Raw genomic sequence first — 16,212 nt, forward strand, 5'->3', positions numbered from 1 at the left:
GTAAAATGTTTCTTAATCTCAAGTTCTTTAAAGCGGCTTATTTTTCAAAAAAAAAAAAAAAAAATATATATATATATATATATATATATATATATAATTTGCAAAATAAAGTATTAATAAAGTACAAAGTTCTGAAGCTGAAGGCAACAAGACTGACGTAAGAAAGATAAAAGTTCAACAATATTTGGTTATAACTTGCTGGGGTGATTTTAGTTCAACCCAGAGACCAATTTGTCTGTAAATGATTGTGAGACAGATGGCGGACCTTCACCTTGAGGGCCAATTCTTTGGGAAACTAAGGAACGTACAGAAGCCTCTCAGCTTTAAACGGTCCGGTTTGCAGTTTCTCACATAAAACACTCACCTTCCACTCCTTACTGTCGTTTTGTTTAACCCTCAGCTCATATTTTAGGGTGACCCATCCGGTTCTGACGTCCACGTCTGGAGGACTTTTCCATCTTATTTCAAGAAATGGACTGGGAGCGCTGCTGTTCACCACCACTGTGACATTTACAGGAGGGTCGGGCTTCACTGTCGGCCAAAGAAAAACAAGGAACAAAGTCAATAACTGCATTAAGTTTACTGCCTCTCTACCCATTAGAAAAGAAAATCTAATATTAAACTTAATGGGATAAGTTTAGTCAGTGTCTTAGATCTGAGCTATGATAAAGACTAACACATCAAGTATTGACCAAATCTGAGCTTACTCAGAATCAGAGAAATACAGGAAAGGGGGACTAATAGGAGGAAGGACAAATATTAGCACAACAATCTCTGCATCAGCATACACTGCAAAAACACAAAATCCTACCGACTAATTTTGGTCTAGTTTCTTCTGCAAGACAAAAATAGCTGGCAAATAACTTTTCAGCATAATATAAGAGTCAATAATTCCTTAGTAAAGTAGTAGTTCTATCAGCAGATTATTTTAACAAGACATTTTCCCTATATTATAAGTTAAATAATCTGCCAATAATCTGGAACAAATAGTTTTTCATCAATATTAAGAACTTATTCACTTAAAGCTATGTAACTTTCATTAAAAAATATATTTGTTTACATATTTGTTGATGTGGTGACAGTTTGGTATGAGACAAAAAAATAAACAAAGTTGAGCTCTCTGTTTTCTTCCAGTGCTAACTAGAAACAATCGATCAGAGCAAAGAGGCGAGTCTTAATGCTGTCTATCACAATCTTGTGTGGCGCTTATGTCCCCCGTGCCAAACTCCCTCCTAGCTATTCACGCTATGCTGCAGCTAGCATAGCATGAATGCTCAGGCTAGTTAGCATAACCACAGATGATGGCAGATTAAATATTTTTCTGTAATGGCAAGTTGTTTCTCCATCATTATATTTAGCAATAAGAACATGATTGACAGCGCTAAGACCCTCCTCCTGGTTGTGATTGGTTGTTTTTGGTCGGCAGTTGTAGCTCCAGGAGGAAGTGGAGCAGCTTTATCTTTTCACCGATTACCTGTCTCATACCAGTCACAACATGATGACAGTTTTAACAAATATGTTTTTAATGAAAGTAACACACTGCATCTTTGAAACTAGCTCCTATAACTTACTGAAAAATTATTTTGAAGTTAGTTTTGTCTTATTTGTTGTTAGATATGTGCAGTAAAAACTAGACCAAAACTACTTGGTAAGATTTTTTGTTTTTGCAGTATAAAACTGCACTTAAACAAATTTTCCCACTAAGATGTGGATCTCTTATGGTCTTCATGATGCTATTATTTGTCTAAAAAAATTCTTAGACCTTCACAGAACAGCTGGATTTGTGCTGACATTAAATTGGTTCTTTTCACTAACTGGGTGATTTCTTTGGACATGGATTCAGTGCAGAAAATAAAAAATAAAATCTACCTAAATAGCGTAACTATTAGCTCTCTTGGGACAGAATTGACATGAGCCGCCTTTATAACCAAACAACGGCTGTGAAATCTGATCTGTGATTGTACACAACATGTCAAGGGCTTGAACCTGTTCTACCTCATTCTGTTCTACTTTTCTTTGTTGCCGTTCACTCATCTCTCAGTACTTTTCCATTCCTCCCTGCGCTCAAGACGGCAGGGCAGCCAATAAAACCGAGCCAATCATTAGCTCGCTATATAAAGATAATTCTCAACTGTGTTGATTTCTTTCTGCACAAACTCATAGTGAAGGTCAACTGTGTTTGTTTCCTGAACTGACATTTTACTTTTTAGATTCATAATATTCCAGGGATATTCTTAAAAAGGACTCTATGATTTTACCTTTTATAGACAAAGACATCACAACGTGAGAACAATAATAAGGATTTAATGTTACTAGAGTCATAAACTTTCAATAGAAAACCAATAAACTTTTACTTCACTACAGTTCACCTTGTATTACCATTTTAAACTTTTTTTTTTCAGAAATATATAGATTAGTTATATACTCTCTCTTAACAACAGAATGCAGATTATTTTTGGTAAGATGTAGGGCTACAACTAACGATTAATCAAGTAATTGATTATCTGAATGATTAATCATAATAAAATGTCACATTCTTCAGATTTTCCATTCAACCACTTCAGCCTTTTTAGTACAATATGCACAACACATTAAAATAGGCTAATAATTGAGTAGTTCATTTCCGTTTTTAAATGTGAAAATAAACATTTTATTGCCTAAAATTCACAACACAGCAGTCCTTGAGTGTATACTTGATCATTTGTAGATTAATTAATGATTGGAAAGCAAACTATGTATAATACAGTGAAGGTCACACAACCAGTTTGGCAGTATTTCAGATCTTTAAAACAAAAAACTGATCAATAAATAATTATTGACATGCGTCTTTCAGCCATATTGTCCAACCCTAAGGAAAACTATCAAGGTTATTGAGAACTCAGATAAAAAACATGGGAAGCCATCTGATTTCCATTTTACTCTTAAGTAAATTGCATAGTTTTTAACTTTATACAATCTAATTTTAGATCATGTTGACATCATTCACAGAACAGCATGAACATCCTCTCTTTATTGTAACAAATGCTCCATTGAGAACTCCATGTTCCTCCCTTAACTTATTACACACTTATCACAAAATGAATTTGTTGAAACAAAAATCTCTTTCGTCTGTCACCACCATGTCTGTAAACTGTTGCACAGTTATCTTCTACGTGCAACACTCGATTTGTGAACTTGATTATCATAACGGTTTCAAAAACTTGCCCTGCAATACATTTGTTTATTGTTTCAGTCTGCTGGACCTGAATAAACAATAAAAGCCCTAAAACCGGATTTTCTTTACCTCCAAGGTGGAATTTAAAGCTCATGTTATGGGAATATTTGTGGACAGACGTTATTTCAGTTGACTGTATGTTTATTCAGTCGTGTATTTGTCCTTAGTGATATGATTACGTAGTGCATGTTTTATTTGTTGTGGAAATTTTACAGCCCCATTTGCAGCAGCTGTAAATATTACATTGTTAATCTGCCATGCTTGTTTAAATTCATTTTAAATAAATATTTTCAATGAAGGACTCAATGAAGCCTTCAGTTACATTTTTAAGAGTTTGTAAAATGTATGTTCATTTGTCTTTCTATGTTACACTTAATTATTTTATTGAGCTTAGAGGCAATGAATCATTTAGTTAGATGTGCTACCTAAATACAGTATATTCATATTACATTACATTAAATAAAGAAAAAACTAAATCATGTTTGCACCAGAAAACATAACTGTAAAGATAAAGCAGATCTTTGAGTGTCTTCATTATTTGGCTACATCTTCTGTTAGAAACGTTGGGATAACCTTTGACTTATATTTTATGTTCAAAAATCATATCAAGTCTCCAATTCGATTCTGTTTCTACCATTTGCAAAATGTTGCCAAACTTTGTCCTTTTGTTTCTCTTAATTCATGTTTTTTTCTGTCTCATCTGGATTACTGCAATGCGCTTCACAAACCAAAACCTCCCTCCATCAGTTCCAGTCTACACTGAAAAAAGTGTTTCTTTGACCCAACTTAAAAAGAGTTACTGCAATCTGTTTTAGCTAGTTTTGCTCTGACTTCACAATTATTCAAATTTGAATTTTACCTTGAGCAAAATTAGCTGTAACAAGTTAGAGTAATTTTTAATGTTGGTCCAAACAAACATTTTTTCATTGTATACAAGTTTTTAATTTCTTTTATTTTTTGCAGTATGCTAATTTCATCTAGAAAAAAAACTTTTAAAATCACACTTTAAGAACTCAAAACCTATATCAAATTAATGCTGGATGAATTTATGTCAATTTCTGACAGTCACTGAATATTTACAGTTTTTTGCCTGTTTCCTTTATTCTGCCTAAGTCAGGGGTCAGGGGTCAGGGGTCAGGGGCCAGGGGTCAGTAGTCGTTTAGAGCCCCAAAACTACATGACCCTTTAAAACAAGATAGCAATTTTTTAAATATCTATAAAGGATTTTTTTTTATTTTTAAATAAAGGAAAACTACTTTTTTTTTATATCAAACTTTTTCATAAAAGGAAATGAACACTAACTTTTACATTTTATGTAATTTGTTTTAAAAAAAAATTTGCATTCTAGAGACAAAAAAATTACTTAAAAAATATTCCTGACTCTACTAGTTTTTAAAAAAAATCTGCTAATCTGCATTTGTTTATTACTCTTTCATTTTTAGAAATTGCTAAATATTTATGTTTTTGCCAAAGTTAATAAGAGCCACAGGTTGCAGCCTTGTGGTCTCGACTTACCATATTCCATCACATCCGTTATCCGGAACTCTTCTGAGGCATTCCCCAAGGCATTTGTAGCCACCACCGTCATGGTGTACTCAGCCCAGATGGAAGTGTGCTTCTTATCAAAGAAACATGAGTTTGCTCCAGCAGAGACGTAGTCCGGACACTCACGGACTTCTCTCAAGCTGTAAAACAGGAAAACCAGACCTTTACTGGGCAGAAAGTGGAAGCAAAACGCTGCTGTAAAAACTTAAAGAAGAGAACGTCTAATCTATAAACGATTAGATGCTTCATTTATAAGCATCAGTACAGCTAAACACAAATCTTTTACAACGTCCTACTTGTAACTTAGTTTGGTCTTATTTCAAATGTACTAAGATATTTGCATGAGAAACTAGACCAAAAATAAAATTTTGTGTTTTTGTAGTTCAGAAGAAATCAGCAAGGCAAGGTGAGGCAAAAATGAAAAAATATTATTAAAATTTGACAAAAGGAAAAAAAACAAACAGAAAGGCAGCCAGTGGAGTGAAGCAAGAACAGCGGGTGACATATTCAGGTTTATAAGACTCAACTAAAAGTCTGAACCAACCGTGAAAGCAAAGACTGATTCAAAGTCACAGTAATCAAGTGTAACGGTTTTATTTTAACAATACTATGGGTGAAGTTTATCAAAACTCATTTATTTATTCTTCAAATTCATTTTGTTTAGTGAAAAAGTTGATTCCCCTGACATTCATTGGTATACAATGAATCCTGCTATAGCAACCATAGCAACCAGTGAGCAACCAGCTATGGCAACCAGTATAGTTACCATAGCAACCAGTGAGCTGTTTGAATGAGAAATGATTATGCAATTTTGAAAAAATGGTGTAATCACTACAAGAACTGAGCTGTCTAACTTTTGTACGCAAAAAAAAATAGCTTTTAGATAAAACTGAGCATAAAAACAAAACAAATTGTTTTAAAGGAAATAGATTCTCTAAATGGGAACTAAGTCAAATTAACAGAGACTTTTTGTCTAATAACCAGGATGAAAAAATCTTATTTTAATGTCATAAAGACCTTTGAGCAAATTTAAAGAGATAATATGTGTCAATAGTTTTGAGCTATACTGTAAACAACACAGAAAAGATGCAAAACATCTGTAGGCTTTAAGAATATCAAGCAAAGAAATGAAAACCACTTAGCAGGAGCAGAAGACAGTCTGGACTGTTAGAAATTTACCTATTATTATCATAAATGAGGGAAATTGTGAAGTCGTTGTGTCTACAGTCGATATGCAATTAGACATTTATTATGGACAATTACTCAATAGTTTCAAAGTGGGTTTTGTGATAAGATAATTTTTGCAGATGATCAAATATCTTAAAATGTGGCTAATAAGCTGCCGTAATCTCTATCTAAATAGCATAATCTTACAGGCACTTTGCAAAATAAACAGGTGCAATTCAAATCCAGAACTATAAAATCAGAGCAAACCAATCATTTACAGATTTAAAATTCAGCTTTACACTCAGATTTGATCCTGTATAATACAGTGCCCTCCACTTCAGTCAATATAAAAGGTTATAAAAGGCTATCTAAGGAAGCCCAGTTAACTATATCAAGTCATTGATTTTTGCAGCAATCCGCCAAGCATGTGGCAACAGAAAGAAAAGACTCCTGTTGAAAAGAAAGTGTGGATTCCATCATAAAAACTAATTTTAAAAAAAAATATCCAAATAAGCTGCTGCTGGCCACGCCTTACATTTATGAATTTACTTTTCATAAAACTGGCTGCAAACAGACAACCGTCTTTGAAAAGACGAAGAAGCGCCTCCTGCACAACCAATAACAATGCAACAAGTGGTTTCTGAATGTTAAATAAACAACAAAACCAGCTGGCCAAACTTGCTAGGTGAAGGGCTGGGGTTTTCTGGGGTTGCTAGGTAACAGGCTGGGCTCCACTTGGGTTGCTAGGTGAGGGGCAGTGCCTGCTGATTTGTGAAGCTACATTCTAGAGATTTTTGAGATAATCATTTTCCAGACACCAAACACCATTAATTTATTGCCCAAAACTGGCTGGGTGTTTTTTTTTAAGCATTTGTGCTGCTTTTAGAAGCAGTAGAGACCCAAATGCAAGTACAAACACATGCAAAATGTGAATTTTGCATAATAGTTCCCCTTTAAGCTACAATTACTAATATTAATGTGAGGTCAGAGCAGCTGAAGCTCTCACAGGTGAGTTCAGGGTTTTAGATGAGGACGTGAACTCCTTCACCAATGAAATATGTGCTCCCTTTTTACCCACAGAAGGACTTTGTCGTTTTCCATCAGCGTGTTTATGGAGCAACTAAAAATGTGTCTTACTCCCATCATTGTAGCTGATAAACTTATCGGGAACTCTAAGGGCCATCTGGTGGCCTTGTGGCTAAAACAAACAAAATATACAGAGCGCATAAACCCCAACTGAGAAACTGTGCCATATGCCACTCCCCTTTTTCCCATCGTCTGTCTGAACTGTGACCCGCTGATTCAAGACAAAAAGGTCAAAATATGTAGAATAAACTGACCGTTCTTGCGTGTAGAAGAGGCGATATTCAGTCGGCAGCCCTCCGTCAGAGCCTGGCTCCCACCAGCAGGAAAATGTCTCCTTCTCTCGGGACCTGCAGTCAAATTTTCTGGGACTCTCTGGTGCAGATGTACCTGGGCAACAAGAGTGGCAAACAAATTATGAATGCTAATTCCCACTCTGGGCCACTGCATTATGAGTACAGCTGTTTACAAGTTACCTCATGTAATTATGGATGATTTGTAATCTTCAATCAAAGTTAGTTTGTATTCAGAGCTTTCAGTACATTTTAAAAGTGTCACCTAGTTCTGAAGACATAGTTTCTTCAACATATAATAAACAAAAATATGTTTTTTATTATGTAAAATCTAGTCGTTTCTTTAAACAGCACACAAAGGCATGAAGTCATTTTCAGACCAATTTGGCAGAGGTCAAACTCATACAGTATGATGAATGTAATAAAAATCCAAACATAAAAATAAAACAAAAATAAAATATAATCTAAAAAATTTTATACAAAAAAAAAAAAAAAAGTCATAGTATTATAGACTTTATCCTATTATTATTATTATTATTATTATTATTATTATTATTATTATTATTATTATTATTATTATATTTTATTTTTTTACTTTATTCTCATCATTTTACTTTTTTATTTCCCTACCCTGGCCCTGAATTTGAGTTTAGTTTTTATTGTTGCTATTAATTTATAATATCAGGACCGTGGAAGAAAATAAAAAATAAATAAAAATACAAGACGTAATAAAATTAAAAATAATTAAAACAAAAATAGTTAAGATGAGAATAAAGTTGTAATATTATCACTTTATTCTCGCAATTTTCGTTGTTTGTTTTGTTAATTTTCCGATACTCAGTACAAAATAAATTAAAAAATGAAATAAAAAAACTCAAATGTTATAAATCTAAAATAAAAAATACAAAGATGAAAAGGTAAAATAAAAACAAAGAAAACAGAATAAAGCAACCTGTTATAAAATAATAATTAAACAAAATTCATTATACCTCAAAACCTAAACTATCTGAATTAAAATGAAATAAAACAGTAGTTTTAGCTGGAAAAAAGGTAAGTTCCAATTTTAACTGAAAAATAGCCAAAAAATTTTAAAAATTAATTTTAAAAATATTTTTTCAAAATAACAGAAAATAAGAAAAGTAATCCAAAACCAAAACTTTCAGTGGTGATTTTTAACTGCTAAGTAGAAAAGGACCTGCCCATTTTACCGCTGAGTGATTTATTTTAATTAGCTGATCTTTAACACTAAGTAGTTGTAACCTTTTCACGTCCTTTTATTCTGGGTTGCTATGGAGTCTTTGATTTCAAAGTAGCTCCATTTTAATGTTTCTCTGAAGTCCATAAATTTTGTAAAATCCAACACAGTGCTTAACAAGCAGGAAAATATTTTATGTAAAAGCCATTAAGTACATGCCCTGCATCCAGGATTATAGCAAAAACAGCACCTCAGATCAGTGACTGGAGCCACAGAGCGCTAGATTTATAATACTCAGATCGTAGAAACAGACGCTGAAAAAGCTTCAGTTGTTTTGTTTGGCAATCCATGATGTAAAAATATATGATTTGTTAGGCCTTATGGTATGGCGAGATACAGAGCTAGGAAGTCTTAGATTGCTTCTCTGTCAGTGGTGACCCCGAAGGGAGGGTTAGCGGGGGCCATGGCCCCCACTTGAAAAATGCTGGCCACTCCAGAAGATCATGTTTACGTTATAGGGAAGCATGCAGAGTCATCTTCTACAATGAAAATATAAATCCTACATATCCTATATATATATATATAAATATATATATATATACATATATACATATATATATATATATATATATATATATATATATATATATATATATATATATATATATATGAGATAGATAGATAGATAGATAGATAGATAGATAGATAAATAGATAGATAGATAGATAGATAGATAGATAGATAGATAGATAGATAGATAGATAGATAGATATAGTGACTTCCGTGTATAAGTTCAGGGCTGGACTTAAAAACTTATTACGATGTAAGTGTTTAATACCCGTTTATCAATGGTTATTGATTTGTTTTTAACTGATTTGTTTAATACTGCTAAACTGGTTGCGTGACCTTTCCTAATTTATCCTCAGTTTTCACTCCATGTCATCATTTATTTTTAAGCAGTGATGAGGAATGGTGGCGAAACCTGAAACTGCTGCTGAACTGCTGGAACATGTTGTTGCCATGTAACCAAAGAGTGAGTGAGTTGCTAGGTAACCAAAGAGTGAGTGAGTTGGTTGATTCCACCAACCTCAGCTGGCTGTAGCTCTGGAATAAATGAAGAGACCACTGCACTGAGCCCCTTTGAAAACCTGGTTATTCCACCAAATATTGATTTCTGGACTCTTCGTGGGTTAAAACATTAGTATTGTTGTGTCTCAATGAATATGAACTTGTTTTCTTTGCATTATTTGAGAGGTCTGAAAGCACTGCATATTTTATGTGATTTTGACCACTTCTCATTTTCTTCCAAAAAAAATACTAAGTTTTTGCTTGGAATTTCGGAGACATGTTGTCAGTAGTCCATATAATGAAAAGGCAATGTTCATTTTACTCAAACATTTATCTATAAAAAGTAAAATCAGAGAAACTAATCATTTTGCAGCAACAAGCAGCTCTGCTAGAGTGCTTGTTTTAAAGTCTAAAGGAGACAAGCTGTAAAGAGGTTTGTGAGCTACAGAGAGATGTAAAGATAAGGGAGAAGAGCGATGATTGGTAAAATATGACACCGTGTCACAATACAGTGCCATTGTCCTGAGTGGGAGAGAGGAAGTGCAAAAGTCACACAGAGATAAATGTCAAGATAGACCTGAAATAATCTCCATAAAAATGAAAACACCAGCTTCAAGTGGAGGCTATTCAATCCCTCTTTTTCATTTTTCTATTAAGCAGATTTGAAAAAACTTTCAGCTACAATCATTCAAAAGTTTCTTGTTCACGCAATCAGAGCACACGTCACACACAACCTTCTTATCTTTCTGCTCTTTTGTGATCTATGGTTTCATGGAAAGAAGTTTGAGTGTTTAAGCTTTGAATTGCAAAATTGAAACAGATTAAATATCCTTCAGCCACTTAAAAGCTGCAGTGGATTGTGAATACAGAGTAAGACAAACTACTTGCTTTGATGGAAAAACTGAACTTCAGTTCACAGAGAGAACAAATGTAAAACAAGAAGTATAACTACTTGTATTTAGGTTCTGCCTTCATTTCAAAAATTTAAACAAAACAACCACTTTCAACACAACCTTCTGACAAAATGAATATCAAATGTTAACTTACTGCTGCAAACTCTGGCTGCTGACAGCACACAGAGGATAACCAAACCGAGGTGCGTCCTCATCCTGGCGTTATACATCGACACAGCCAAGAGAAACCAACAGCATGTCCTCAAAAAAGTACTGTAAACACGGGGCTCAGCTGCGCGTCTTGTTTACACCTGAAACACAGAGACATGCAGGGAAAACATCACATTTAACCCACACAATAATAAAACATGATATTCAAACTGAAGAGTTGAGATGTGATGGGAATACAGGAAGCTTTAAAAAAGTGAAGGTAGAGGCAATGACCGCTAACTGATGACAAAACTATGAAAATGCTCATCCATATTTCCTGTTGTACTTTAAATAAGACGTGAGTGAAAGTACCAGAGAGATGAAAGCAGGGAAGTGCTGCTGCACACTGCTCAGTCAGCTGATTGAAAGAGGGTGTAGTTTACTATGAAAGGTGGACAGAGTACACAGAAATTGTACTCAAGTAAAAGTAGCACTACTTCAATATATTTTTACTCAAATAAAAGTAAAAAGTAGCCATCCAAGAGATTACTCAAGTAAGAGTAAAAAAGTATTTGGTAAAAAGTTTACTGATCAACTGATTAAATTATACATAATTTAATATTTAAAAAATACATAAGATGGAGCAAAATGTGAAGTTAAGTGGATATTTTGGTATTTTAAGAACAAAAATGACAATAATTCATATAAATAACAACAAATAAAATCAGACAAAACAAAATTTTTCCAAATGAGTTTCGTTCAATATAAAAATGATACAACTTTAACGAAAACTGCAGCTGTGTGTCTGTGTCTGGTGAATTTTTGGTTAAAACATGTTTGTTTTTCATTGAGTGGATAGAAAATTCAGAAATTTTACTCAAGAGTAGCAATGCTTCATAATAAAATTTCAGCATACAGCATAGTAAAAAAAAACTCCTAAAAGTTACTCAAGTAAATGTAATTGAGTAAATATAACTTTGTTTACGATACTTTCTATGATTTTTCGATCCTTTGGAGTCAATAAACTTTCTAAAATCGGTTTTATCATGTCTTCATTGAAAACATTGTCACTCTTTCATTCATCTGCTGGTTGTGTTCAATTTTTCTTCAAGATCAGACTTTCCTACAGAATATTATGGCGCCCCCTAGGGAACCTGGGGAAAACAGAGTGTCTTCAGTCAGAGGCTTCTTCAAATTCGCTGTAATACAGACGGCTACTTCCTGCCACCAGTCATCAACATCTACAGTAACTCTGAAGAATTAATGAGTTTCAACAACATTTAATTTCCCTTTGGGATCAATAAAGTACTTTTGAACATTTTTTTTTCTTTTGCATTACATGGCAAATTTTTTGCGTTCTCTCGCATCGTTGTACTAGTCACTTCATGCAACATCTTGAATAATGGAAGTCTTTGTGCTACAATCTAGGGTTTTTCTAAGGTTTTTCCATGTATGCTAATATCTCATAAGTGTAATATTTGAAATTTTATATATTTGACTTTAGAATACAAATGCACCACAAACTTATGTGCAAAATGCAAAAGTAAAACAGGTCAATCATTCTTTCTCTTTCCATTCCTTCTAAGATATAAACAGAAACTTTCCATGAGAAAGAAAAAATACATCCAGCCTATTTGGACTATAATTTTTGAGTTATTTTCACAGGGTAATAAAGTCATCAGACAGTTTTGTCTTTTAGTCTGAATGGTTAGTAAAGGAGCGTTTTCATGGGCAGTCCCATCTCCACCTTACACAAACAAACCTGAACACGCAAGGAGATCGATTTTCAACCAGTTTCTGCACCAAAGAGTGAAGAATGGAGAAACACGTTTTAAAGGTCTATATACACAGATGCAATTTTAAATGGAGATTTGTTAAAATTATGCGTGTACACAAAATAAACCAGGTCGTATTTGTTAATTTATTGAGGTAATGCAAAAATAAAAATTTTTGCCTGTAGGGGCCTCCGTAGAAAATAACTAGATTCTGTTTGAAAATTATTGGCCTTCCTGTTAGATCTCAATCTGTCTTTTCTGATCACCAGACAATAAAAAGACAATTAAATAATTTTAGATGCTCCGCTAACCTGGCAATCAATCAAACATGCGATTAATCAATTAATCGCATGTTAAATTAAAATGACCTTGATCATTTCTGATGATTCATAATTTTTAAAGTGCAGTTTTGTTTAAAAATACTTCATAATCCAATTTATTTAAGGTTTTGATTGTACATAGTTTTTATTTCCTTTTTATTTATTGTTTTTAGTTGTTGGATATTCAATGTTTATTAGGCATTGAAAGGGTGAACTTGCATTATTATGGCATATTACTTGAAAATGGTCTCAAAACAATAATAATGTTGTTTATGGGAATAATTACTGGGACAATTTATTATACAGCAAAATTTGTTATTGTGACAAGCCTTCATTCCACTGCAGCGACTAATAACGTTCTAAAAACATTAGCCATGTTTTAAAATGTAAATGTAATTTTTCCATTTTCCCAGACATGCATAGCACTAGTAGTAAGGAATATTATTTTCTATAAAGTGATTTTTTAAAAACTTAATGTATTAAATAATATTTTCTGGTGTCTAATTTAAAAATCTAAACATATATATAAAAACCAATTATTTTTGTTTCAAAGAGCCACTTTGCTTTAGTTGCACTAGGCAAATTTCGTTTGGCGGGATTGAATGCAAAAACTGCTGTGCTGCAATTTTAAGTTAAATTGAATCATCACATTGCACTATAGGGGTAATTGCTACACTGCGTAGTTTCTTTATTAGCATGTCTGACAAACACAGATTCACTTGAGATAACATTAGGCACTTCCCTATTCCAAGGAGTTCATGTTTATTTAGATGCTGCGGGGCCACATAGAGACTCGCACAGTCAATGTGGGCTCTGAAATGCCGACATCCAAGCTGTAAATTCATGTCAGAGTGGCTGCTCTGCTGCTTGTTCTACAAGTTTCTACACTTACTGGAAATTCACTGACTCAAAGGGAAAACTAAGAACCTCAAAGTGGCTTTTTCACAGGCTGACAACCTTGAAAGGTGTAACTTGTCATCCTCAGGAGAAATATAAAGTGTATGTGTAATGATGTGTGTGTCTGTAGCTTTCTGAACATTTGTTTTTTGTTGATTTTTTTTCCCTGTGCCACAAACACAGCGACAGCAAACTCAGTTTTGTGTAACTACACCTGCTCTGGCAAGTTTCAACAGGATCGCTTCCTGCTGCGTTAGGCGGGCCCTGCATGAAGCTTTATTTCCTTATTTCCCAACTCTGGGAGAAGACAAAACAAACTGCATGTAAAAAACATAAAACCAACTGTTAAACTGTCACTGCTTATTAAAGCCCTAAACCTGAAACAATTTAGTCTAATTGAAAAAAAAAAAATAAATGTATTTAGTGAGGATCTGAACAGCCGGAGTAAATTACAACCATTATATTTGACGTTGAAAAGCACATATTGTTGGAGAAATGGTCACCAACAAAACGGTGTTTCCATGCTGCTATATTTATTAACCTCACTAAAACACAGCAGCCTTCCACATATGGTTATTTTATTCTGCTTCTTGGTTAAAAAATATCACAATATCCATAATAACACACATTACTTCCTTTAAATAATATTTATTAAATATTAATGTGATGGCAGAAGTATTATTTTAAAATCAGAGCTTAATCTAACTAAATTCATGATTACAGTACACTCAGTTATAGTAACCCGTGTGATGCATGTCACTACATGGTGTTAGATTACATCGTGTTGCTTAAGCCTGCGCGCGCGTCCACACTCACGCGCACGCCTCTTTTACAGAAAAACATCCCAAATTAATGATAAACAGCTGATTATATAACTTTTAAAACTGCGCTTCATTATCATAAACAGTTAAAAAGCAGTTTCTCTGTTGTATTTAAACATTTCAGAGGAGGGACTCACCGCCTCGCAGGACTGTGGACGATCTTTATCAAGGTCTTCCGCAGATGTTACATCGCAGCGGAGGACCTGCTCTCACCTGGCAACCCCCTCTGCGCCACACGACTCAGGTATGACCGCTTATGAGGAGCCGGAGAGGTGAATCACCGGGAAGGGAGGAGCTACTGGCGCACGACCTGCCCCCCTGCGAGCCGGCGGAGATGGCAAGCACGGCGAGATTCGTCACTTCGCCAGGTTTTCCAAAGAGCTCCAGACACACGCTTTCACTTTTGCTGCTGTCACTTAATTTATGTTAGATGTTAAATAAATATTAGATATGAAAATAATATAATCTCAAGCAATCGTTCAGATATGATAGTCTACCTGTTTCAGTCCGCCGAGAAAAGGCGGACGGCTTTTGAACGCATCTCGACCGCAGAAGGGTGTGTTTTACCTGCGTGACTGTTGCAATGTCAGGAAACTTAAAAAAATTTAAATGACTGCATCAGTTTGACTCTGATGTAACTGACAGTTAATACGTTTTTATCCTTCCTTTTAAATCTGCTGAATATTTTAATTACTTCCACCTCCAGACAAAAACTTTTGACAACAACAACAATAATAATAAAATAATAATAATAATAATAATAATAATAATAATAATAATAATAATAATAATAATAATAATTATTATTATTATTATTATTATTATTATTATTATTATTATTATTATTATTATTAAATATATTAAAAAGTATTATTATTATTATGAAATACAATTATTTAATTTTTGATATTATAAACATTTAAATTAGTTCTTAAAATTAATAAAAACAGCATAAAGTGTCTCAATGTGCAGCAGAATATTATTTTTTAATGCAGCATATTTTGAATTTCCCATGATCCATGTGAGTAAGGAGAACACCACCATGCATCTGTGGAAACCTTAATTTCTGCTCCACTCTGCTGAGTCATATATACATCCATGTCTGCAAACATGCAAAAGGTGACCTTCAATTCAGAAACATCACTAAAAAGCAATGTCTATGCTTTGAAGTAGAAAAAATAGATTTTCTGCTCCTTTTTAATTTGAATTAATTTGAAATTCAAGAATAAAATTTACATGTCTTGATTTGGATTGGTCAAATTTATGAAAGGTCAGGAGGGATTTCATTAGTTTTTTATATTACTACTTTTACTCTGATATTAATGTGAAATTATATTCCAAGTGTTTCCAAGAAGCCAGATTTTTTAAAGCCTTTTAAAAACGGTTTTGAGCAACTGTTTTCTTTTGCCTCTGGAGAAACTGACCAGAGTTAGTGACCAATTAACCACTGACACAAAAACCCTCCCAAACTTAATGGATGTATCAACACATAACACAACAAAAATTAAATATGAAACTTGTTAATAACACCTTTTTTGTTCCCATTTTCTCTGGTCTATTCTTTTAAAGATTCTCTCCAACAAAGGTAGTTAAAGTACCCAAAAATTATATTCAAATAAGAGTAGCACTATTTCAATATATTACTACTCAAGTAAAAGCAAAATGTAAAATAAAATCCAAGAAAAAAATAAGGATTTCATAACTGATGATTTAAAAGTATGTTATGCAGAAATTCTGGTATTTTAAAGACTAAAACAAAAAAAAAACAAGAAAAATATTTCCTGTGACAAT

The 16,212-nt window shown here is 33.5% G+C and overlaps 1 protein-coding gene across 1 annotated transcript in view; it reads right to left on the minus strand.

Annotated features, from left to right (window-relative positions):
• Positions 1-14,743, minus strand: part of prlrb (prolactin receptor b) — a 21,918-nt gene extending 7,175 nt beyond the window's left edge. Inside the window, exons 1-5 of the mRNA XM_015041850.1 lie at positions 14,559-14,743; positions 10,613-10,769; positions 7,267-7,399; positions 4,730-4,899; positions 365-531 (exon numbers count right to left, since the gene is read on the minus strand). Of these exons, the coding sequence (XP_014897336.1) occupies positions 365-531; positions 4,730-4,899; positions 7,267-7,399; positions 10,613-10,688 (546 nt within the window). The 5' untranslated portion in view covers positions 10,689-10,769; positions 14,559-14,743. The remainder of the gene's footprint in view (positions 1-364; positions 532-4,729; positions 4,900-7,266; positions 7,400-10,612; positions 10,770-14,558) is intronic.
• Positions 14,744-16,212: the final 1,469 nt, after the last annotated feature.

The sequence above is a fragment of the Poecilia latipinna genome, unplaced genomic scaffold, assembly GCF_001443285.1.
Source record: "Poecilia latipinna isolate Pla-1442-1.1 unplaced genomic scaffold, P_latipinna-1.0 Scaffold32, whole genome shotgun sequence".
In the NCBI taxonomy this organism is placed as follows: Eukaryota; Metazoa; Chordata; class Actinopteri; order Cyprinodontiformes; family Poeciliidae; genus Poecilia; species Poecilia latipinna.